This window comes from Lethenteron reissneri, chromosome 23, assembly GCF_015708825.2.
Source record: "Lethenteron reissneri isolate LAM-NWPU_2019-01 chromosome 23, ASM1570882v1, whole genome shotgun sequence".
NCBI lineage: Eukaryota > Metazoa > Chordata > Hyperoartia > Petromyzontiformes > Petromyzontidae > Lethenteron > Lethenteron reissneri.
In genome coordinates this window covers 23304167-23327406 of record NC_083801.1, presented here as the reverse complement: position 1 = coordinate 23327406, position 23240 = coordinate 23304167, and the positions used below count along the sequence as shown (strand labels likewise).

General features: G+C 48.8%; 2 protein-coding genes across 10 annotated transcripts in view; one reads left to right on the top strand and one right to left on the bottom strand.

Annotated features, from left to right (window-relative positions):
* Nucleotides 1-23240, bottom strand: part of LOC133346220 (cytoplasmic dynein 1 intermediate chain 1-like) — a 398436-nt gene that overhangs the window by 32556 nt on the left and 342640 nt on the right. Inside the window, exon 2 of one of the 9 annotated variants that reach the window (XM_061557753.1) lies at nucleotides 4698-4722. Coding sequence is in view for 8 of the 9 variants with exons in the window: in XM_061557749.1 (XP_061413733.1) it covers nucleotides 3812-3935 (124 nt within the window). In the remaining variant the exon portion in view is untranslated. Of the gene's footprint in view, nucleotides 1-3811; nucleotides 4128-4697; nucleotides 4723-23240 lie in introns of those variants that run through there. The other 8 variants (XM_061557749.1, XM_061557752.1, XM_061557746.1 and 5 more) reach the window with 8 other exon arrangements.
* On the top strand, nucleotides 8884-10365 carry LOC133345790 (zinc finger protein 664-like). The gene has a single exon (XM_061556761.1). The coding sequence runs from the start codon at nucleotides 8923-8925 to the stop codon at nucleotides 9970-9972; it is 1050 nt and encodes a 349-aa protein (XP_061412745.1). The 5' UTR covers nucleotides 8884-8922; the 3' UTR covers nucleotides 9973-10365.

The following is a 23240-nucleotide window of genomic DNA, read 5'->3' as shown; positions in this document are numbered from 1 at the left end:
GACGAACATCAAATTTAAACTGCAGAAGTGTCACCTGCTCCAAAAATCAGTTCGGTACCTTGGCCACATAGTCAGTAAGTACGGGATAGCGACGGAACCAGACAAAACCTCTTAGCCAACCCCCACGTCGGTGGGGGAGGTGCGGAATTTCATTGGTTTTGCGTCCTATTACCTCTGTTTTGTCGCCAGGTTCGCTACTATCGCCAAACCTCTCCATGCCCTGACAGCAGGGGGTCAGAAGTTCCATCGGGGGGAGGAGGAGGCCGCATTTGTTGCACTCCGGGATGGCTTGGTGAACGCCCCTCCCCTCCAATACCCCGACTGTTCCTTACCGTTCGTCTTTGATACGGACGCTAGCAACACTGGAATTGGCGCTGTTCTGTCTCAAGTCGTGGCCGCCTACCTCGGATGGATGAAGGGGGCATCGATGCCTTAGTAATGGAAAAGTTGCTGTCGTTGAGATGCGGTTCGCGCGTGAGGCCACCATTATTGATGTTGCTTGTTGGGTGGCACACCTTTCAATTTTTCCACATTTACATTACAACCGGCTATGTTACATGGGGGGGGGGGGGGTGATGTAGTGACATACGACGTCACTACTGTGTCGGGACTGTACGAGCATCGGGACATATGACGTCACTACTGTGTTGTTGGCTCGGTATGGATGCTGTAGGCGGGTGTCACGGAGATCATGTCAGGCCGTGATACTCTGCGTGAACCCAACAGGACACGTGACGGGACAAAGGGGGGAGTTTTGGGGTCACGTGGTTGGGGGCCCGGACCTTCAAGAAGGATCAAGAAGGGGGGCATGGCCTGGGGCGGAGCTGGCCACGCCACGGCAGTTATAAATGGGGTGTGACCAGAGAGCTGGGCTGTTCAACCCCGGGATGAAAATCTAGATCTTAAGTTTTCGTGACTGCAATGATCCATACTCTTTAGTTCTTTGGGTAAAGTCACGTAGGTATAAAATTAAATACAAAATAAAACAAAATAAAAATAAATGAAAGGTGTGGCTCCCGGGATGAAAATGCCATCAACGGTCCTCGAGTCTCCGATCGTCGTTCGTGACCAGGCAGCCCATCACCTGCCTTCGGTCACGCTGTCTCATATTCCCCAAGTATTAGTGAGGTTAGGAACGGTGGTCACCACCTTATGTATAGTGTTCACGTTGGTTGTTATGTGTTAATAAATAGTGTTGCCTCCAAGTTGAGTGTGCGCCTCTATTGAACTCACTACAAATATGTGTGTGTGTGTGTGGGTCGATGTGTGTGTGTAAGTCCATGTGAGTGTGTGTAAGTCCATGTGTGTGTGTGAGTCCATAAGTGTGTGTGCGTCGATGTGTGTGTGAGAAGTCGATGTGTGTGTGTGAGAAAGTCGATGTGTGTGTGTGAGTCAATGGAGCATCTTCGCCGGTTGGAAACATTTAGGCTGGCCTGCCTACGATCCATCCTGGGTTTAACCAGGCTGGATTGTGTGAGGAGCTCACAAGTCCAACTCACACGCCTTCGGAGGCGGGAGGGTACAATTCCCATTCGTGTGCGCACAAGATAACACACACATTTGCAGCTCCCTTTAAACATTTATTCCCATTGCTGTTCACTCAATACCATTACTGTCCTTAAGTATGAAATTATAGGGATTAACCAACGTTTGATGTTGGTTAATCGAAGTAATACGATTTTTCTCCCCGACTACTAAGTGATACTTTAAAATTGTTTTTTCCAAATGGCTATTATTGCGACCACGTCTTTATGCGAGGGAATTACACTTATGCAGACGTTTTCTCTTTGAAAATAGATGCATTTCTAAATATCACTGTCCTGCTCACAAAAACGTACGTAGTAAATATAAAAGTTGTCACGTGTGTGTGTACGTCGATGTGTGCGTGTGAGTCCACATATATGTGTGTGTGCGTCAATGTGTCTATATCACAGTCGCCGTGCTTGTGCGTGTAGCTACAGTTCTAAATATCACTGTCCTGCTCACAAAAACTACTTTTAGGGGAATAACAGCCTGTTTATGTATTCGTGAGGCATAAGCCGCCCCCTAATATCACTTACTGCAGAGTGCCAAACTAAAAAATATACTGAATGCTATTAAATCTTCATTCTAGCATAGTTACACTTGCCCCCTCAGAACGGGGGTTGAGCAGTGACGTCATGCCAATTATGCTTAATTGGTGCGCATCTGCTCATAGCTACAGGTAAGATGAGGGGCCGTCCATAAATGACGTCACGCGATTTTGGACGATTTTTGACCCCCCCCCCCTTTGTCACACGGCGTCACAAAAAGTCAGACCCCCCTCAAATATGACGTCACAAAGCTCCCCCCCCCCCAAAAAAAACCGTGCTTTAAATCGCTTTCAACTTTCGTCATTGTAGTGCGTATTTAATGTGGCGCTGCACTCTGATGTTGTAGGAGAAAACATTTATTTAAAAGTATATTTAATTAAGTAGAACGTGTTGTCTATATTTATTTAAAGTTGCGCATTTTGATGTGACGTCACATTTCTCAAATCCCCCCCTCCCCATCGTCACACATCGTCGCAAATGTCTGACCCCCCTAGGTGCGTGACGTCATTTATGGACGGCCCCTAAGTTGATTTTTTATTCGTTGACTTTCATTTCTTTACCGTTTTTGTGAGCGCTAAATGTTTGCACAAAAATAGCGGAACACCATCGCCCTCGCTCTTAATTATAACACACGCCTGCATTTCCCCTCTTGCTTGCTTCTTTCGCTAAAGTCACGAAGATGAGAAACTATTATTTAAAAAACTTACTTAATAAATATACAAGCCATAATGTGTGTGTACACGTCCATGTGTGCGTGTGAGTCCATATATGTGTGTGCGTCGTGTGTGTCGATGTGTGGGTGTGCGTCGATGTGTGTGCGCGTCAATGTGTGTGTGTGACAGTCGCTGTGTTTGTGTGTGTAAGTCCATATGTGTATGTGAGTCCATGTGTGTGTGTCAGTCCATGTATGTATGTGTGAGTCGATGTGTCTAAGTCGATGTGTGTGTGAGTCGATGTGTGTGTTGATGCGTCATTCTGTGTGTGTGGCTCAGTGGATGTGTGTGTAAGTCGATGTGTGTGTCTCGATGTATGTGTGCCAGTCGATGTGTGTGTTTGAGTCGATATGTCTGTAAGCACACGTGTGTGTGCAAGTCGATGTGTCTGTGTATGGATCAATGTATGTGTGTGTCTGTCGATGTGTTTGTGTGTAAGTCCATGTGTGTGTGTAAGTCGATGTGTGTGTGAGTCGATCTGTGTGTGTGAGTCCATTTGTGTGTGTGAGTCCATTTGTGTGTGTAAGTCGATACATGTGTGTGTGCAAGTCGATGTGTGTGTGTAACTGAGTCGATGGGTGTGAGTTGATATTTGTATATACGTCGATGTATGTGTGTGTGTGTGAGTCCATGTGTGTGTGTGAGTCGATGTGTGTGTGTGAGTCTATGTTTGTGTGTGAGTCCATGTGTGTGAGTCGATGTGTGTGTTTACGTCCATGTGTGTGTAAGTCGATGTCTGTGTAAGTCCATGTGTGTGTGAGCCCATATATGCGTGAGGCGATGTGTGTGTGTATCTATGTGTGTGTAAGTCGATTGGAACAAGCGTCGTGGTGACGTCACCGCCACTTAGTGGCGAATGGCGGTTGTTGTTGTTGTGTAAGTCGATGTGTGTGTGTCTTTTTCGCCCGGGCAACGCTGGGTACTTCCCGCTACTAGGTTAATAAAGTGTAAGTAGGTGTCCGTCTGAGTGACGTTACAAGGCACTACACACGTATACGCACCTATTCACTGCCTTACTATACTCACCCAACCACTCACCACACTTCAGGTTACAACATTTCTCTTGCTGCATATTTCCTCGCACTGCTCCACTTTGGAATTCCCTCCCATCGTCTATATTCACCGAACTCGTACAATAATAACATTGCATAATTGTGACAGTGCTATTTGTTTCTGGCTGGATGTTTTGGGCCTTTGCTCAGCAATTGTTTCTTGAAGCAATATAAAAACGGTTAAAACGACGAACCGGTTTTTTTTGCCGTTATTATTTCACGCGGTTACCGTTAATAAAAAAAATGAACGATTTTAACGACCCGAGTACAAAGCGTTCACAAGACACCGCCCATCAACAAAACAATGAACAAGGCGGAACTATAACAATAGCACAAAGATGCAGTCCATCGATAGCACAATAACCCATGCAAAATAAAAACTAAATTATTTTAACAACCCGAGCATCGAGCATTGACAAGATGAAGCAGACAGTGCATCACGAGTCACACCGTCCATTCTCATCGCACTGATCCAGGGCGTGGTACATGCGGCAATATGAACGCACGTTTAAGACAGCAGAATGAACACACGGACGATGGAACGGAAATTAACACACGGTGCATGGCAGCTGAATTACAATATAATTAATGCACCGTTTTATATATAAGCTCATACATACATGGCTCACGACAGCATAAATTAACACAATGTATGAAAATACAGTACATAGACACGCGAATACAATAGAGAACATCGGCAGGCATGACTCATTCATAACACAACGATGCCCATCACAGCAGCAGCAGCACACGCAATGAGCGTGACACGCAGCCATCGGAGCGCCCAGGGGCTGGCTCCATTGTCACGCCAATCCACCATTCTGGTGGCACGGCTTTGCAGCCAGAGCACGCGTACACACCGTGTATCCAAGCTCCCTCCTCCTCCTCCTCTCGGTGTCCTCTCTCTCGTCTCTGCCTCCTCAGCTCTGACGTTGCTGGCTTGTCTATTGGCTCCACCCAGACGCAGAATAATTATATTAATAATTGTGGCGGCGCACGGCCTGTTGGGGTAGGAGCGATGTTGATTATATTGTCCGATGTTGCTTTGTCATTGGTCTGCTTGCATGTGATGTGTATATATAAAATCAGCCACGGGATTGTTCCATCGCAGAATCTTGAGGTGGCGGTGGCTTCGGGAAGCTTTCACTGAGAAGTCGATTGCCCCATGGCGGATGATGGCAACACAATCATCATTATCGTCGTTGTGGAGAATATAAGGAACGTAATACATTGGCAGGCAACACGCCCGCTTCTTAAATTGGTCTGTCCATAAAATTATTTATTTAACATCCCATCGGCCTCTATCGCCTCGACGGACCTGGTTTTCACCTGAGGACGGCTGCTTGCGTTGTGGCCGAAACGTCGTGAGAATATTTTTTAGTTTTTTTTTTTATTTATTACTTCCCTTCTACTGACTTCACCGAAAGACCAAGAAGATGAATCCCTGCATCACAAAGCTTAACATCGAATGTTATTAGGTTTTATTTTTATTATTTTATTACTTCCCTTCTACGTGACTTTACCGAAAGAACCAAGAAGATGAATCCCTGCGGTCACGAAAGCTTTAAATCAAAATGTGGTAGTTTAGCAGTGAACCAGCTCGTCCTTTGTACGTGGCCGTGTCTCCCTCCCCCCAGCCCCCCCCCAGCCCCCCCCCAGCTCCCCCCCAGCCCCCCCCAGCCCCCCCCCCCAGCCCCCCCCCAGCCCCCCCCCAGCCCCCCCCCAGCCCCCCCCCCAGCCCCCCCCCCAGCCCCCCCCCAGCCCTTTGTCTCGGACTGCACGGCGACAGCTGCCCACGGCCGGGGACGGGGGGGGGGCGACGCGTGACGTCAGCGCGCACGAACCTGGCTCGACGCGGTGGGATGCGGGTGACGCCATCGGGCAGTCAGCTCGCACAGGACGCACGATCGGGTTGTGTGTCGGGAAAAGACACGAACCCAGCTGTGCCCATACATTATAGTGCTGAGGTCAAAGGTGGTGAAAGGTAAATCATCGACCTTCACCTATTAATTTCAACCTCTCAAAATGGCCATTCCTCTTAACTTAAAATTTCAACGGAAGACCGACAGGAAAAAAATATTAGCTTTGTCGTGATTGAACATGATTCCTTGTAAAAGGTCTCAGTTTGGTGTTTTAACATCTTAACACCTGTTTTGTTGCCAGGAAAAAGGGGAAACCCTATTCTCATACAGATTAAAAAATGTTGTGAATTTTTTAGTCGGAACCCGATTTGGTCGTGCCGTCGTGGTCAGAAGTGTTCGTGACCAGAGGTTCTACTGCATTTTGGTACTGGCAAAGGAGGTCCCATGATGTTAGCTTTGTCAACAAGACGAACAAACAGGCGGGGTTCGTCCACTAGGGGCGTTGTTGGGGCGCTGCCCCACCAAGCAGCTGGAGATGAGAAATTATTTTCTAATAAAAATACTTTTCTCTAATTTTGTCATTGTGTTTAAAACAATTAAAATATGATTCTTTCAACGTGGATTACTTAATGAACATAACACTTTAAGTTGTTCATATTCAAAACCGCTGCAACAACACAGTGGGTGAGGTTTCGGGGTGGCTGTGAAGGCGTCCGAGTGAGAGATCTCCCTTCTTTATTCGTTGCGATGAGCCTCGCATTGCAGCCACGCCGTTTGAGACCCACTCAGGGCGGTGAAAGAGGCGCCCGTGGCTGTGATGAGAGGCGATGTCACAACGCGAGGTGGCACTGGGCAAGCACAGCAGCTCACGGCTCTTGGCAGAGTCAAATGGGTTGTTTAGTGTGGACTTGTGGGTCATGGGGACAGCATTTGAGTGATTTGTTTTGTTTCGCATTGTTTATAAATGCATACCGATGGTAGTTAAGACAGATGTATCACTTTCACGGGAAGGCCAATCGCATGACGAGATTTTTCTTCATTAAAACACCATCAATCTTGACTTTAAGTTTTCGTGACTGAAGTAATTATTATTATTTGGGTCTTTCGGTAAAGTCACGTAGATAGGTTGAAATAACTTACGTGACTTACCGAAAGACCCAAAGAATATTAAACACCATATTTTCAGAGGTCACTCACAACAGCCCCATCTAATGGACATGTCACGAGCCGCCACTGCAAACAAAGAAGCGTCACCACCAAGTTCCGACAGTGCCGATGACAATGGCTAGACCAGCATCGCGCCTAATGTTCCTGGAAGCTGGAGATGTTATTGCGTGGGCCTCATTCACAGCCCTATGCAGCTGTGTATGCCAGGATGAGCTGGATTATCTGCAGATCAAACGGGCGTATTCATGAGTAGAAACACAATCACATGGTTCTAGATCGGTACTTATTTGAAAATTAAAGGTGTTTGGCAAACATGGATTTAGAATTTTCATTTGATAATTACTAGCGTTTTACATTAATAAAATAGATCACAAGCATATAATCACCCTAATCCTGTCTGCTGAAAAGCTACACAAAATTAAGGCTTTGTTAAAATAAAAAGGCGGTCATCTTTGATTAGTGTGCGGCTCAGAGGCGTCGCCTCCCGCCCCACGTGGGGCGCCGTCGCTGCTGTTCCTGCTGTCGCAGAATGAGGCTCGCAAGTTCGTTCACTGAATCGATCCACAGGTAACTTCAGACTCAATGGTAGAATGATCGATCCGTGATTCGCGTTGGATTCTCCGCCACCAGAATCGATTCCCGCCTGTGCTCTGCAATGTGAGTGTTGCCGAGTCAAGTCTTCATCGCGTTTAGCCGGCGGGGCTCCCCGCCTTGGGCGCGATGTCCGCGGGGTCGCGGCGCCTTGCCCCGCGCCTTGCCCCGCGCCTTGCCCCGCGCCTTGCCCCGCGCCTTGCCCCGCGCCTTGCCCCGCGCCTTGCCCCGCGCCTTGCCCCGCGCCTTGCCCCGCGCCTTGCCCCGCGCCTTGCCCCGCGCCTTGCCCCGCGCTCGGGGGGCCGAGGGGCCGAGGGGATCGGTCCCAGATTCTCCCACGCGTCCGAGCGCTGATGAGAACGCTATCAGACTTCGTAGTACGCACTAGTATAGGCAACTATTATTGATAGTGTGAATAGGTGTACTTGGTTTAATACGTAGTGTTCATAAGTAGATTAGAATCTAAGTCTAATTTGGTATAGCGCAAATTAACATGCATACAAACTTTATGTATTTAAGTATGTATTATTTGAATGCGCAGTACGGACCTGTCTAAAAATGTATAGTCTATATACGTAGACGTGATTTAAATACGAAGTGTATATAAATATATACATTGCATTGAACATCATCATGGTCCACCCACTTGAGTGGGGTGTGTACTGTTGATGAATAACGAGGTCTTGATTGGGTGGATAACTGGGTGAGTGTGTTGTTGGGTGAGTGAAAAGTTAGGTGTGTGAGTATGTGTTGGGTGAGTGGGCGATTGAGTGAAAAATGAGTGGGTCAGTGAGTGCGTGGGTGGTGACGCGGTCGTGCAGTGGTTAGCGCACTGCGCTACGAACCCGGCGACCCAAGTTCCACTCTCGCTCACGGACAACATAGGTGACGAATATATGAACCGGTCTTGGGCCTCCCCTATGTCGATTCAGTCTTAAATGAGTACCTAGTGCAGTGCGTAAACATCAGCACTGTGGAGATACATTTGGCCGTGCGTAGTGTTGGACACCCATCTCGTGCACCGTGCCAGTCCTAGATATTCGCGAACAGCACTTGACCCAACAGTCTGTTGAAGACTATAAGGTGGATATTTGGGTGAGCGAGTAGGTAAGTGTGTGGTTGGGTGAATGACTGATAGCGTGACGTTAAGAGGCAGCCGCCCTCCAACAACAGCGGAGGACAGAGGAGCGACGCTCAATAACGAGCGGAGCGCCAGGCGGCTTAAACAAATCAAGTTGGGGCACAGGTGGTGCATCTACCAGTCATCTCAGGAAACCCATGGCACATGGGTCCGTCTCGTGACCTGCCAGCGAGAGCTTCAACGTTTTACGTAGCCTCAACGTACACCTAGCCTGGCGCAAAGCGCCGTGGTGACACCACCACTTCGTGCCGAAAGTAGGCTGTTGATTTATATGTGTGCATACTCGTGTGCGTCTGTGCCTTTATGCTGATGTAGGTTGTGTGGATGTTGCTGTTTTCTGTCTGCTGCCTCCAATTCCTCAGTCACGGCTCGTGCAGAATCCACCACATGGAGCAGAGACTCTTTGCAGAGCCTGACACTAAAAGGCACCAATGTGACCAATGTTCCTACAGCACGGATCACTTTGGACACATGAACCATCACCAGAGAACACACACGGGTGAGAAACCCTTCAAGTGTACTGTGTGTGAGAAGGCGTTTACGTTGTCAGCACACCTTCGCAGACACGAGAAAACACACACGGGCGAGAAGCCCTTCAAGTGCACCGTGTGTGGAAAGGCGTTTACATTGTCAGAACATCTTTGCAGGCACGAGAAAACACACACTGGCGAAAAACCCTTCATTTGCACTTTGTGTGGGAAGGCTTTTACATTGTCATCACATCTTCGCAGACACCAGAAAACACACTCGGGCGAGAAGCCATTGAAGTGCACTTTGTGTGGGAAGGCATTTGCACGGTCATCACATCTTCACAATCACCAGATAACACACACAGGAGAGAGGGCCTTCAAGTGCACTGTGTGTGGGAAGGCATTTGCACGTTCATCACATCTATGTAATCACCAGAGAACACACACAGGTGAAAAGCCATTCAAATGCACTGTGTGTGGGAGGGCATTTGTACGGTCATCAGTCCGAAATAAGCATCAGAAGATACACAAGGAGAGGAAGGTGAAATTGAAATGTGAACGTTCTGCAAGGAGCTCGTCCCTTGTGAAAAAAGAACCAGAAGTAAATACCAGCTTTGCAACTTGGCCAGGAGTGAAGGTGGAATATGAAGATTTGATTCCAGGACCAGACCTCCATATAAATGGAGGTAGCATGAAGCAGGAGGAGGGTTTGGGCTCTGATGGAGAGCGAACCGACGCTTTGCAGTTAGAAGAAAGTCGAAATGCTGCAATGAAACAAGAACCAGAAGAAAATTCCAACTTTATAACGTGGCCAGGAATGGAGGTGAAATCTGAAGATTCGACTCCAGGCCCCAACCCCCGGGTCGATGGAGGCCATATGAAGCAGGAGGACAATTCAGATTGAGGGAGTGTGAGACGATCCCTGCAGTTACTGGATGTGGATCTGTGTGGTGATGCAGAGTAGGAGTGGTTAGGATGTGTGTGGGTAAATGTGTAAGTAAGAAACAACTTTCAAAACGTTCACTTTATTCATATACTTCTCTGATTATTAGAATGCATGCAGCTAAGTGTAGGCCTCATTCAGTCAGATATTAGCTTTGAGTAAATTACGTAATTGCAGTGAAGTCTTGAAATATTGTCAATTTGCAGTCTCCTCGGAATGCCTTTGATATATTTTTAAAATATAATTCGGTGCTTACATCTTAAGTAATTTTGAGTATATATATGAACTTTGGAGTCCCAGAATAATAATTGTTTGCCTTTTGCCTTTACTTTTAGACCAGGTCAAATGATAAAAATGGTGACATGAGTTAAAATGTAAATATACTGACGGTTCAATAAAATCCTAATTATTAATATCTGACAGATCATTATGGTTACAATGCGTAAAGCGAGTTTTTTTACTGTGGTGCCGAGTTTCAGGTAAAGCACTACATCTGTTGTTACTCCGCTAATTAAGCCGTCTCCATGATAGACGTATATACCACACCTCCCCATTAGGTCGTCAGGTACTCCATCACATAAATAACTCGCGTAATGAATTGGATTACGCTTTGTAGAGGAATTTTCTTGCACAGCTTCATTGGAGTGCTCGTGGTATTGCATGTGCCCTACTGTGCACTGCATGGTATAATGGGCAGGATTTGCTCCTTGGGTCTCGTAGATGTTCCAATTTGAGAATTCATAATTGCATTGTGGAGTGTTGTGTACCCAGTTGTATGCATCACTCGGTTTATGAACACTGCTTGTGCCACGGCCTGTCCTGTATACCGTGTGCTTAGAGCTGATGGGAGTGGCAGAACCAAAATTAGCTTCTACGTGTAGCAGCAAGCCACAGTGGGAAAGGCCACCGGCTTATGGAAGCTGCTCGTTCTGTGCTGGAGCTCTAATGGGGTTGGGGGGGGGGGGTGCTCCTGGCTGGCCCGGCTATCGGCCTAGAAGGTGGGGGGGTTAGTGTGCTGCAATCTCGCAGGACCGGGTGAGGGCTGCAGCGCGCATCGCTGTATAATCCATTGGTGCTTTAAACGTAATGGCAACGAAGATTTGTGTTGTTGTAACGCCCTTTCAGCTGATAAACAGTGCACCAGCCTGAGTTAGAAAGTCCCCAGGAGATGGCATCGTGCAAGTGCTTCTGAAATCACTTGCTCACACAAGGGGCACTGGTAATGTCTCCCAGATTTGTCAAACCTCCTGACACACCTGCATAGCAGCAGGTAGGGTGTCCTCAACACATGAAGTTGTCCTGGAGTAATGAAAGATGTGTCGCTGTTACGCCACGCAAAGCTTGCACAAAGCAGGGTTGGTAAACCGGTGAGCTGTCGTGGCCCGTGGCCTTGCTCGCGCGACGGAGGCTCCTGCCAGGCGCCCGCTCGCCACTCCTGCAGAGGCGTCGCAAGTTGCCCCGCCAGCGGAGCCGCCTGCCGACTCGACGAAGCTGCAGCGGCGTCTATCCAACACGTCGTCCGTGCCTGCATCTTATCTTTTACAGATTTACATAGCGCCTTAGCCCAAGGCGCTTTACCATAATTACAACATCTTACATACGAGTACAGTGGTTCAAATAAAGAGTGGGGTTATTGAAAGTGGTGGTGTAGTTATGGTGACAGGAGGACAGGTGGGATGGCTTAAGGAGGGTTTGGGGTAGGCCTGGTTGTAGCTGGAGGGCAGGGAGTAGCAGTATGATGGGCAAGGGAGGAGAGATGGGTTTTAAGGGAGGAACGGACGCAGGTTAGTGAAGATGATTGGTTTATGTGCAATGGGAGTTGGTTTCAGTGAAGGGGAGCAAGAAGGGAAAAGGAACGAGAGCGAGAGTGGGCGCAGGGCGAGGAAGGCACAGGGAAGGAGCTGGAGATTGGGAGCGTGAAGGGCGAGATGCGACGCAGTAAACCATGGGAGAGCCACGATTAGGTGGGGGGCAAGACCATGGAGGTAATTATAGACGAGAGTGAGAAATATAGTAGACAGGGAGCCAGTGGAGTTGGGAAAGTAGAGCAGAAGTGTGGGAATTGTGGGGAAGGTTAACATTGATACGGGATGAGACATTGTGTATCTGTTGGAGAGGAGTGAATGCGTAGGCAGGAAGGCCGAGAATAAAATTGCACTAGTGAAGGCGAGTGAAAACAAGGCAGTGAACCAGGGGTTTAGCAGCAGATAGAATCACAGTCTTTATTCAGACTGTAGGAATCCGATGTGCTATGAAACACATTTTCATGGATGTCCAGTATGGGCGCTCAGCAAGTAAATAGAGATACAAGAACAAACTACGGTAAAACGTTATATGAGGGGACGGATTTTGCGAATATCGAATATGTGAAAGTGGCAAGTGCGGGTAGTAGCAGAGATGTGGTTGGAGAGGGAGGAGTTAAAGATGACCCCGAGGTCATCTCCTGCCTTGGGAAACATCCATCCCTTCTCCTGAGCGCACAGGAGCCGTGAGCCCTGCGGGCGGGGGACGGCAGCTGGTGGCAAATGGGAGGGATGTCCCCCTTGGGCCTCCCTCCGACTGGCCCCCCATACCTGGAGACTCGACCAACTCCACATTTGGGAAATCTGCAGAGACAACAAACGCGCCAGCACTCACAAGAAGGGCTTCTCTTCACCACCTACAGCCTCCCAGGCAGGACTTTGCCATCTTGTCGTCAGGTGAGCAGCTGTCAGGGGTCTCCAGTGACACCGTGCGATGTCTTCGCGGGTTCAATGCGGCGAACCGTGCTTCAGGCGAACTCCGGAACGCCGCAGCGTCAGCGATTAACGCTGTGGGGAATGTGCGGATCAGTCCTGACAACGGCAACGTTGCTGGCGCCATGTGCTGGGCTAGAGTGCAAGATATCCACCACATGGCAGAGGTAACCGCGTCCTGAACAACTTGTAGTTACTGCACATGCCCACCAGATGGCAGGCGTAACCACGTATTGAAAAACGTGTAGTACTGCATATGTCCACCAGATGGTAACAACTAACCACGTATTAAATAAAGTTAGGGTTAGAGGTATGGGAGAGTGTCTGCAGTGGGTCCGGGGTCCAGGTGGGCTCAAGGGTGGGTCGTGGGAATCCGGGGTGGCAGTCCGGGTAGAGTCAAGGGTGAGTCGTGGTGGGGGGGGTCCGAAATGAGTTAAGGGGGCCTGTGTTGGGTCCAGGTGGGGTCCGGGATGGGTATGGGGTGGATCTGGATTGGGTCTAGGGGGATTCAGGGTGGGTCTGGGGCGGTCCTGGGAGGGTCCAGGGTAGGGTTGGGTCCAGGGGGGGTTCGGTGGAAGACCGAGGTGGGACCGGCGGTGGCCGGGGTAGTTGCGGAGGGGGTGTCCGAGGTGGGTCCGCCAGATGTGGGTGCAGCCTCGCGTTGACTCCTTTAATCTCAGTAACAGCCAATGTTTGAACTTGCATCCTTCCGACAGAGCCGTTCGCTCTTTCCCTGAGCCACCTGGTGGCTGAGATAATATTCACGCAATCAACATAAAAACAATAACATCACTCAACCTGAACGTGTCACTCGGACCTGTACGCTCACCATCATAAGCCATGATCTATAGTCTGTTGGAAAAAGGATTTCCCAGCCGTTGTTACCTCTCGATCCTGTGAAATTATAGAATATGTAATTTTAAAAAAGCTGTACAGTTGGGCTCAATACAATAAATAAATTCCTCTTCAAAGGCGCTTTTCACAAAATTCTCATGGCATCATGAATTAAAAGAAGAAACATGAAAGAGATATCCGGTTGCTGAAATAAGAGCCAAAGAGGAATCATTCTCATTAGGAACGCGATTTTTAAGTGGATAGGTTTTTATATGGAACTTAAAGATACAACACTGTCTGAGAGCCTGATCTCCACATGTAGGGTGTTCCGTAACCAGAGGGTCACCACAGTAATCAGCCGATCACCCCAAGAACGTAACCGAGATCGAGGTTTATATAGAAGTGCATAAGATAGAATGAGTTATTTAATATAGTGGAGCTCGCCCTCGTTGAGGCCTTAGAGGCGAACAGCATGATTTAAGTTCTACTCGACTCGAGGGAGTATGAGCCATGCAAATGCCACGCACAAGAAGCTCGCTAAACCATCGCGACCGCTGAGCCACGGCAGAGCGCCGGAGTCTGGCAGCAGACAGCCGTCAGCCCCCTCCCCCGACCCTCTCAATGCCCTCTGTCGCCGATGTGAAGTTGGGTAAACATACACAATGCTACACGCAATGAACACAGAAATACGGATACACAAACACACACAGAGACACACGCAGACACGAATACAAAGACAAAAAAAGAAAGATGCCCCGTATAGCCTGAATATCCCGTTGGAGCAAGTGCAGTTAGCGAGCACCAATGAAGGCCGGCACGACACACGAGGGGGTGGGTGGTCAACATCACGCCTTTGTCTCTCCAGTGGCTGAGTAGACCTAGGGGAGCCCCATGACCGGTCACATAATTGTCACTGGTGTTAGCCGTGAGCGGGAATAGAACTCGGGTCGCCAAGTCCGTATCGCAGCGGGCTAACCGCTGCATTATGACTCCCCATGATACACTAACTCACAGATACACACAGACACGGAGACATGGAAACACACACAGGCACAAATACATGCAGAGACACAGGCAGGGAGATGCAAAAAGAAACGCAGGGATACGGAGACACAGACACACACTCAGACACTGTGGCGCACAGAGAGACACGACAACAACTGCCGCAGTTGGCAACTTAATGGCAGTGACGTCACCCACCACAGCCCGTGTGCCATGCTCGGTGCACTTTGAGGCCACGTAAAGTGTTGAAGGCCCGCAGGAAGGAGGTCACGGAACAGACTGAATGTGCCATGGATTGACTAAATGAGATGGCTGGCAGGTGTACCAATTGTGTTCCATACTGTGCCAACTCTCTGCGCTTTAAACGCCCGGCGCTCTGCTCGTTGTCGTGAGCGTCGCTCCTGTCTTCCGTTGTTGTTGGAGGGCGACTGCCTCCAACTGCCCAGCAGCATCCTTCACGAACCTCCTCCAGAGGCCGATCTTGACACTGCTGGTACCAGTCATCGACAAGTTCAATCAGCTCCATATCCTTTCTGTACCACATCAGTCCATCTCGTCTCTACACCGCGTCGTGCCCTGTTTAGCCTCCTATGTCGCTGGGCATTCGGGCTACATGACCCAACCTACGTAGCCTTGCCTGCCGAAGGAGCTCAGTGGTGGGACTGTGTACAGATCTTTCCAGGATATGTCAGCTCCTCACACAATTCCGACTCGTGAAAGCCAGGATGGATCGAGGGCAGACCACCCGGAATGTTGCAAACCTGCGCACACGCTCATTGAAAGGGGTCCAGGTTTCGCAAGCATAGAGAGAGAAGGGAGGGAATGACTGTGGCCGGGCGAGGCAATGGCAGCCAAGGAGAGAACATGCCCGAGAGGACGACATCAGTTCATGTGCCGGAGTGAACTGGGTCGTGGTATCGCGAGACAGTGAGAGGTGGCGACCAATTGGGGAGGCCTTAATCCAGCCGCGGAGAGATCATGTAGGCCACTGTTGCTCTCTGTGCTGATGGTGACACGCAGCGTACAGCGTACAGTCTATATTGGCAGGGAGAAGTCATTAGATGTGTAATCACGGCTCATTTGTGTGGTAATTACAAATTGTTCTGACCTCAAGGGAGAAAGCATTACCATCAAGGCAATCTCAGATTACAATTAGGCGATGTTCAATTCAATTTCAACAACAATTACGCGCAGCATGCTTACACGCGTGGTCCAGACTCTGTATAAAGAACACTTCCGCACTCCGCACTCCGCACATGGGGGAGCGGTGGCGCAGTGATTAGCGCACTGCGTTGTGCACCCAGCCACATGAGTTCGATTCCTGCCTGGACACGGATCAACCTGATCGCGGGGCTCCCCCACCTCCACCAACACCACCGCGACGCACGGCGATCAAACGACTCATGAGACCGGTGCGGGGTGTCATTATGAATTGTATTATATTTGTAGTTGAGGGTGATCCTTATATAGATACTCCATGGAAATGCATGTAAGTATGTTGAACTTCTTTCGCACCGTACGTAGCCAACTGTGTTTTCGGAGGTGCGAAAATAACAGGGAGAATAGAGGAGACTACATTTTAATTCAAGCCTTTACACCTATGTCAACGCTGTAGACATGTTTCATAATTAACACTCTCTTCGAATGTTTTGTCTCAACACCACTGATGGGATTTTCTCGCAGCATTCAATCGTGTGTAAGCTAAGGTCATAGACGTCTACAAACCAGTGGGGTATCTATAAATGGATCACCCTCTATAATTTATAATCATACAAGTAAATAACAATTCCCAGACCCTTGTCAAGCCACTGCTGGATGGAAAATCTCCTTCCCATGCGATGGGTTGTTTGACCAAATAATCCATGGCATGGCCTAGACTCGAACTCCGGTCGCTGAGCTCGCAGCGCAGTCCACTAACCGCTGCACGAAGCACTGCGCCACTTTGGCACAAGCGATGAGCGCGATTGCCTCTGACACGGCGCGCTTACATTACCAGTTACACCACTCAGGAAATGGGCTTTCTTCCCACAAACAAGAAGCTCAGCGTCAGTAACATTACACCCCTCAGTGGCCCGGACTGTGCTCAAATATTCCGCGACTCGAGGCTGCCTCGAGGAACACGAGGCCTCGGGAGGAACACGAGGCCTTGGGAGGAACACTGGGTCTATCGAGGAAAACGGGACTCCACGTACTCGAGACGTCGATGTGCGCTGCCTGATATTTATTATTGGCGCTTTGCGTTTTCGAGGAAAGCAGACGGAGGTGGGGTGAGTGGGTGGGTGACTGGGTGGGGGTGTGGAAGTGAGTGTGGGTGGGTGGGTGGTTGCGTGTGGGTGTGGATTAGTGTGGGTGTTTTGGGAAATTGGTATGATTTTAAATGAGTGGTGATGTAGGTGGTTGAGTGAGCGGGGGAGTAGGTGGACGAGTTGGTGTATCGGTGGGTGCGTGGATATGTAGTTGGATGAAAGAGTGAGGGTATGGGGAGTGGTAGTTTAGCGGTTAGCGCGCTGCGCTGCTAATCCAGCTTCAAATGAGTACAACGGTGCGATGTGTAAATATCGCCACTCGAGAGCTAAAGGCGGCGAGCCACCCCCTCATGTGCCACCTCGGCCTTCATCGGTGCCCCAAAAGTCTGTTGAGCCTACATGGGTTTTTTTGAGCGAGGGCAGAGATGAGTATGTTCATCGCTGCACGTGTCTGTTCATCGCTGCCAGCGCCCAGGCGTGCGTGTCTCTTTCCCGCTGCACTTGCCCGCAACAAGGCCCTGACCATTACCACCCATCCCCATCTGTCTCTGAGCCACTCCAGGTGCTTGCTGCTCCAGGCTCCTTTCGCCGCGGGGCTCGGGGGGGTTCCGCGGGACTCTGCGGGGCCCCTCGAGCCCCCACACGTGTCTCTCATTACGCGCGATGTTCCCCGTGCCGCCTCTACACGGCCGCTTGGTTGCTGCGTCGCGACGCAAGCATGTTGCCCCGGGCGAGCCATTAAAGGAAATCAACAATACACAAACATGGGAAATATTTATTTATATTATATGGAATTTATTTTTGGTCTGGTTTTTTTTACCCTCCTAAATCGTTTTTGTCAATCCACTGCTGGATGAAGTCGCCTCCCCCCATGTGGTTTGGATATCACTCGCCGCTGACGTTAGCCGTGACTGGGAATCGAACCTAGTTAGTAGGCTAAGCTATATATGTACAATTGCTATACATAGACACGTGCCTATAGCCCTATATCATACAATAGAGAGCAGGTTTGGCTGTGGCGCGGACAGGCGGCAAAGTGCTCCGTGGGGACGTCACCGCGCTCATCGCGGAGCCGGGTTGGTGCGAGGTGACGTAACGCCCCCACCCCATGCAAATGCGCGGGCAGTGCTAATCATAATCTTTATTTATCCTGGAGAAATCCGATGAGCTATGAAGCTCTTTTTCACAGATGTATGTATAGTATGTTCAACTTTTGTCGCACCGTACAGTAGCCAACCGTGCTAATCGGAAGTGAACACGAGGCCTCTGGAGGCTTCCTGTTCAGTCGGACGGGTCACAGGAGCTACTGCAAAGTTTCGGGAAGGTGAGCAAATCACGAAATATATACATAGTACAGTATATGCTCAGTATACTATCATCTGGATTTTTCTGTTTGCGCATAGTCACTTTAAGATGTTTTCTTGTTCATGTTTTTATTTTTTGTTTGTTGGGGTTGCACCCGATTCAAGAGCCGAATGACTCACAGGGCTATACCTAATAAATGAAACAATGAAATGAAACTCATGCCAATCAAACCGAGCTTTCATTCTCAGAGCTGGAGTTTGTCAAAACCATTACCAAATGTAATGATGTTCTTTTTGTGTGCAGTCATTAGTGATTGGGCTGAGACCATGATAATGCTGATGGTGATTGCGATGATGACGATAATTACATTATTAATGCGGCTCAAGCTGCTGCATCTGCTGATGACGATACCGCTGATGATGCTGAGATAGCTTATTATCGTGAGAGTTGAGCGAGAGACTCGGTGAGCGGGGTACGGTGAGCGGAGGTGGCAGGTGGGGGTCGCGGAGGGGGGGGTCTCTGCGCGTGGCTGTGTCTGCGTGTCCCTGTGTGTGCCTGCGTGTGTGCCTGCGTGTCTGTGTGTGTGCGTATCTATGTGTGCGTGTCCGTGTGTGTCTGTGTGTGTCTGCGTGTTTCTGCTTGTCCGTGTGTGTGCGTGTCCGTATGTGTGTGTGCGTGTCCGTGTGTGTGTGTGTCTGCGTGTCTGTGTATGCGTGTGTGCGTGTCCGTGTGTGTGCGTGTCCGTGTGCGTGTCCGTGTGTGTGTATGCGTGCCCGTGTGTGTGTGTGCGTGTCCGTGTGTGTGTGTGCGTGTCCGTGTGTGTGTGTGCGTGTCCGTGTGTGTGCGTGTCCGTGTGTGTGTATGCGTGTGTCTGTGTGTGTTGACGTGGCTCTCGCAGGATGATGAATGATCGCCAAGACGCGTCTCTGTGTTTTACACATCAGCGCCATTCGCTACGCTGTCGGTGTAAACTATCACAGCACCGGGGGGGGGGGGGGGGGGGGGGGGCTCCGTGTTACCCCGCCCCCCGCCCCGTCCGCCTGGTGTAGCTTACAGGCGATGATTGCCGCTACCTGCGCTTCCCTTCTTGGCACGGGCAAGCGGATCTGGCGACACGTGCGCGTGCACGTTGCTCGTGCGCGTGCACGTGGCTCGAGTGTGCGTGTGTCTGTGGGCAGCTGGTCGTGCAATGGTGAGCGCTACGAACCCGTCGACCCGACTTTATTTTTGTACTGGGGAGACAAAGGCGGCCAGGCGTGGTTCTGGCCATCTACCCCGCACCCCCCCCCCGCCCCCGAAATTAACAGGCGCTCACTAACAACACTTTCCCTGACTGTTTTGGAGGCTATGCGGAAGAACTTTGTATATATATGTGTTGTGTTTATTCATATGCATGTATTTAGCTGTGTCCGTACGAGTTTATTTTTGCACGTATGTGTGAGTACGCGTGTGGGTACGCGTAAATGTATTTACTGCAGTGTATGGGTCAACGTCAAATATTTATCCCTGCGGGTCAAATAAGCTCGTCTCCTGTTTACAGCCCTGCAGCGCCAGTGGTGGAAATTCGACATTCCTGTGTCGGGGGCGAGTCTATCCAGAGGGCAACCACTGTTGACACCCCCACAAGGTGTTGGTACTGATTTTATCGATCCTGCAGGGATTTATGGGCTGAGTCATTCCGCTCCACTCCCAACCAGGAGTTTAACTCGCAGCCTTCAGCTCCGAGCCGCTTGCTCCGCCGCTGCACCACCTGCCCGCGATGCCGTGAATGTGCATGTAGAGTATTTACTGTGTGTGTGCATGTAGAGTATTTACTGTGTGTGTGCATGTAGAGTATTTACTGTGTGTGTGCATGTAGAGTATTTACTGTGTGTGTGCATGTAGAGTATTTACTGTGTGTGTGCATGTAGAGTATATACTGTGTGTGTGCATGTAGAGTATTTACTGTGTGTGTGCATGTAGAGTATTTACTGTGTGTGTGCATGTAGAGTATTTACTGTGTGTGTGTATGTAGAGTATTTACTGTGTGTGTGCATGTAGAGTATTTACTGCTTGTGTGCATGTCGAGTATTTACTGTGTGTGTGCATGTAGAGTATTTACTGTGTGTGTGCATGTGGAGTATTTACTGTGTGTGTGCATGTAGAGTATTTACTGTGTGTGTGCATGTAGAGTATTTACTGTGTGTGTGCATGTAGAGTATTTACTGTGTGTGTGCATGTAGAGTATTTACTGTGTGTGTGCATGTAGAGTATTTACTGTGTGTGTGCATGTAGAGTATTTACTGTGTGTGTGCATGTAGAGTATTACTGTGTGTTGCATGTAGAGTATTTACTGTGTGTGTGCATGTAGAGTATTTACTGTGTGTGTGCATGTAGAGTATTTACTGTGTGTGTGCATGTAGAGTATTTACTGTGTGTGTGCATGTAGAGTATTTACTGTGTGTGTGCATGTAGAGTATTTACTGTGTGTGTGCATGTGGAGTATTTACTGTGTGTGTGCATGTAGAGTATTTACTGTGTGTGTGCATGTAGAGTATTTACTGTGTGTGTGCATGTGGAGTATTTACTGTGTGTGTGCATGTGGAGTATTTACTGTGTGTGTGCATGTAGAGTATTTACTGTGTGTGTGCATGTAGAGTATATACTGTGTGTGTGCATGTGGAGTATTTACTGCATGTGTGCATGTAGAGTATTTACTGCGTGTGTGCATGTGGAGTATTTACTGCGTGTGTGCATGTAGAGTATTTACTGTGTGTGTGCATGTAGAGTATTTACTGTGTGTGTGCATGTAGAGTATTTACTGTGTGTGTGCATGTGGAGTATTTACTGTGTGTGTGCATGTGGAGTATTTACTGTGTGTGTGTATGTAGAGTATTTACTGTGTGTGTGCATGTAGAGTATTTACTGTGTGTGTGCATGTAGAGTATTTACTGTGTGTGTGCATGTAGAGTATTTACTGCATGTGTGCATGTGGAGTATTTACTGTGTGTGTGCATGTGGAGTATTTACTGTGTGTGTGTATGTAGAGTATTTACTGTGTGTGTGCATGTAGAGTATTTACTGTGTGTGTGCATGTAGAGTATTTACTGCATGTGTGCATGTAGAGTATTTACTGTGTGTGTGCATGTGGAGTATTTACTGCGTGTGTGCATGTGGAGTATTTACTGTGTGTGTGCGTGTAATATACGAACTCACCACACACACAGTCATCACACACACGCGCGCGTGCGTGCGTGTGCACGCATGCATTTTAATGATGAGTGTTGTTTCCCGTCTCGCTGATTGAGTGAATATTTTCGTGCTGTTAGTGTTCGCCCCGAGCACAGTTGTAATCGGCCTCCAGGAACTCCCGGTGCGACACGTGTCGCGTGGAAACACATCAGACATACACGTGTGTGTATGCACATATATATCTATATATGAAGAGTGGTGGCGCAGTGCTGAGCGCGTTGCGCAACGAACCCGGCGACCTAAGTTCAATTCCAGTGACGATTATTTGAACCAGTCCTGGGCCTCCCCTAGGTCGACTCAGCCTCAAATGAGTACCTGATGCGATGTGTAATTATCGCCACTCGGGAGACAAAGTCGGTCGAGCGTGGTGTTGGCCACCCACCTCCTCGTGTGCCGTGTTGGCCTTCATAGGTGTTCGCCAACAGCACTTGCCCCAACAATATGTAAATGCTATACGGGGATCTTTGTTTTTGCACATTTATACACACTCACCACACATAGTAATCACACACATATACATTACATACATAGTCATCACAAACACGTGTCTGTGCGTGCACAATTACCCATCATACACACGGACACGCACGTGTGTTTGTATACACACATCCATACTGTACCTTTCACACACACATACATCGGCATACACACTGACACACCGTATGTACGCATACGTGTACATACATGTGCACACACAGGTACACACATGTATGCATGTTAAACTTATTTCGCACCGTACGTAGCCAACCGCACTCGGAGTTCACTATACTAGTGACAGTCAGATGGGACATGACATTTTATTGTGTCGTTTTGAGAATGTAAACACACATCTACTTTGGCGCAGCCGCAGTAATTACATGGTTAAACCGATTCCAATGCTGAGCGGAGATGTGCATTTCGTGTTCACACGGGAATAAAATACCCCAATCATGGCAGGATGGCTCATTGAGTCTCCTTGTCTGTTTACACAACGAGTGCAATAAACTCCCTCAAACTGTGTTTATTGCCCAGTTACGTCTCATCCTTTCAGCTGCTGATGCCGAGAAATTGGTTCATGCTTTTATTTCCTCACGCATCGACTACTGCAACAGCGCCTTGCGATCTGGGAACTCCAGTAAGGTGCTTTGTCGACTCCAGTCCGGTACTCTGTGAACTCCAGTTCGATCGGAATGCAGCTGCTCGGGTCTTGACCCGAACTCCTCGTTCAGAACAAATCACTTCACTGGTTGCCGATTCAATTCCGTACATAATTCAAGGCCGTCCTCCTCCTTACATTTAAGGCCCTGCATGATCTGGGACTTCCGTACATGGGAGAGTAGCTGCTGTTGAGCCCCGACGTTCCAACAATAACTAGAAGGTCGGGAGACTTGCATCTCCTCTGCATCCCCAGAACAAAGATCACGTCCATTGGCAGCGAGCTGTGCGCCTTCGCGTCCGTGGCACCACCTGGACTGTTGAACTCTATCCCCAAGGATGTCAGGCAGTCCGGTTCGGTGGGGATCTCCTGGTCCTCCCGCCTGAAGACATTTGTCTTTTGGAAGGGATTTTATCTTTTAACTCAGAGTCACTTCTTATTACCCCCCCTCTCACCCTCACAATGATTTTGATGTAAAACGCATTGAGATTTTATGAAACGTATTATTTAAGCTGTCATTATTATTAATTATGACGATGATCCTGTACTTTAAAATGTCAATTCATGTTTGTTTTCACGTATTTGTCAGAGCCAAATGTTGTACACTGGTAATTCGTTTTGTTCAATAATCGTCGTGTTCGTCCACTGTTTTCCATGTCTTCTGTCACGTGGTTGTTTTTTTCCTCTGATTTCTATTCGCTTCATTGTTGTACTGTCGCTACGTTTTTTTGCTTTTGTAAT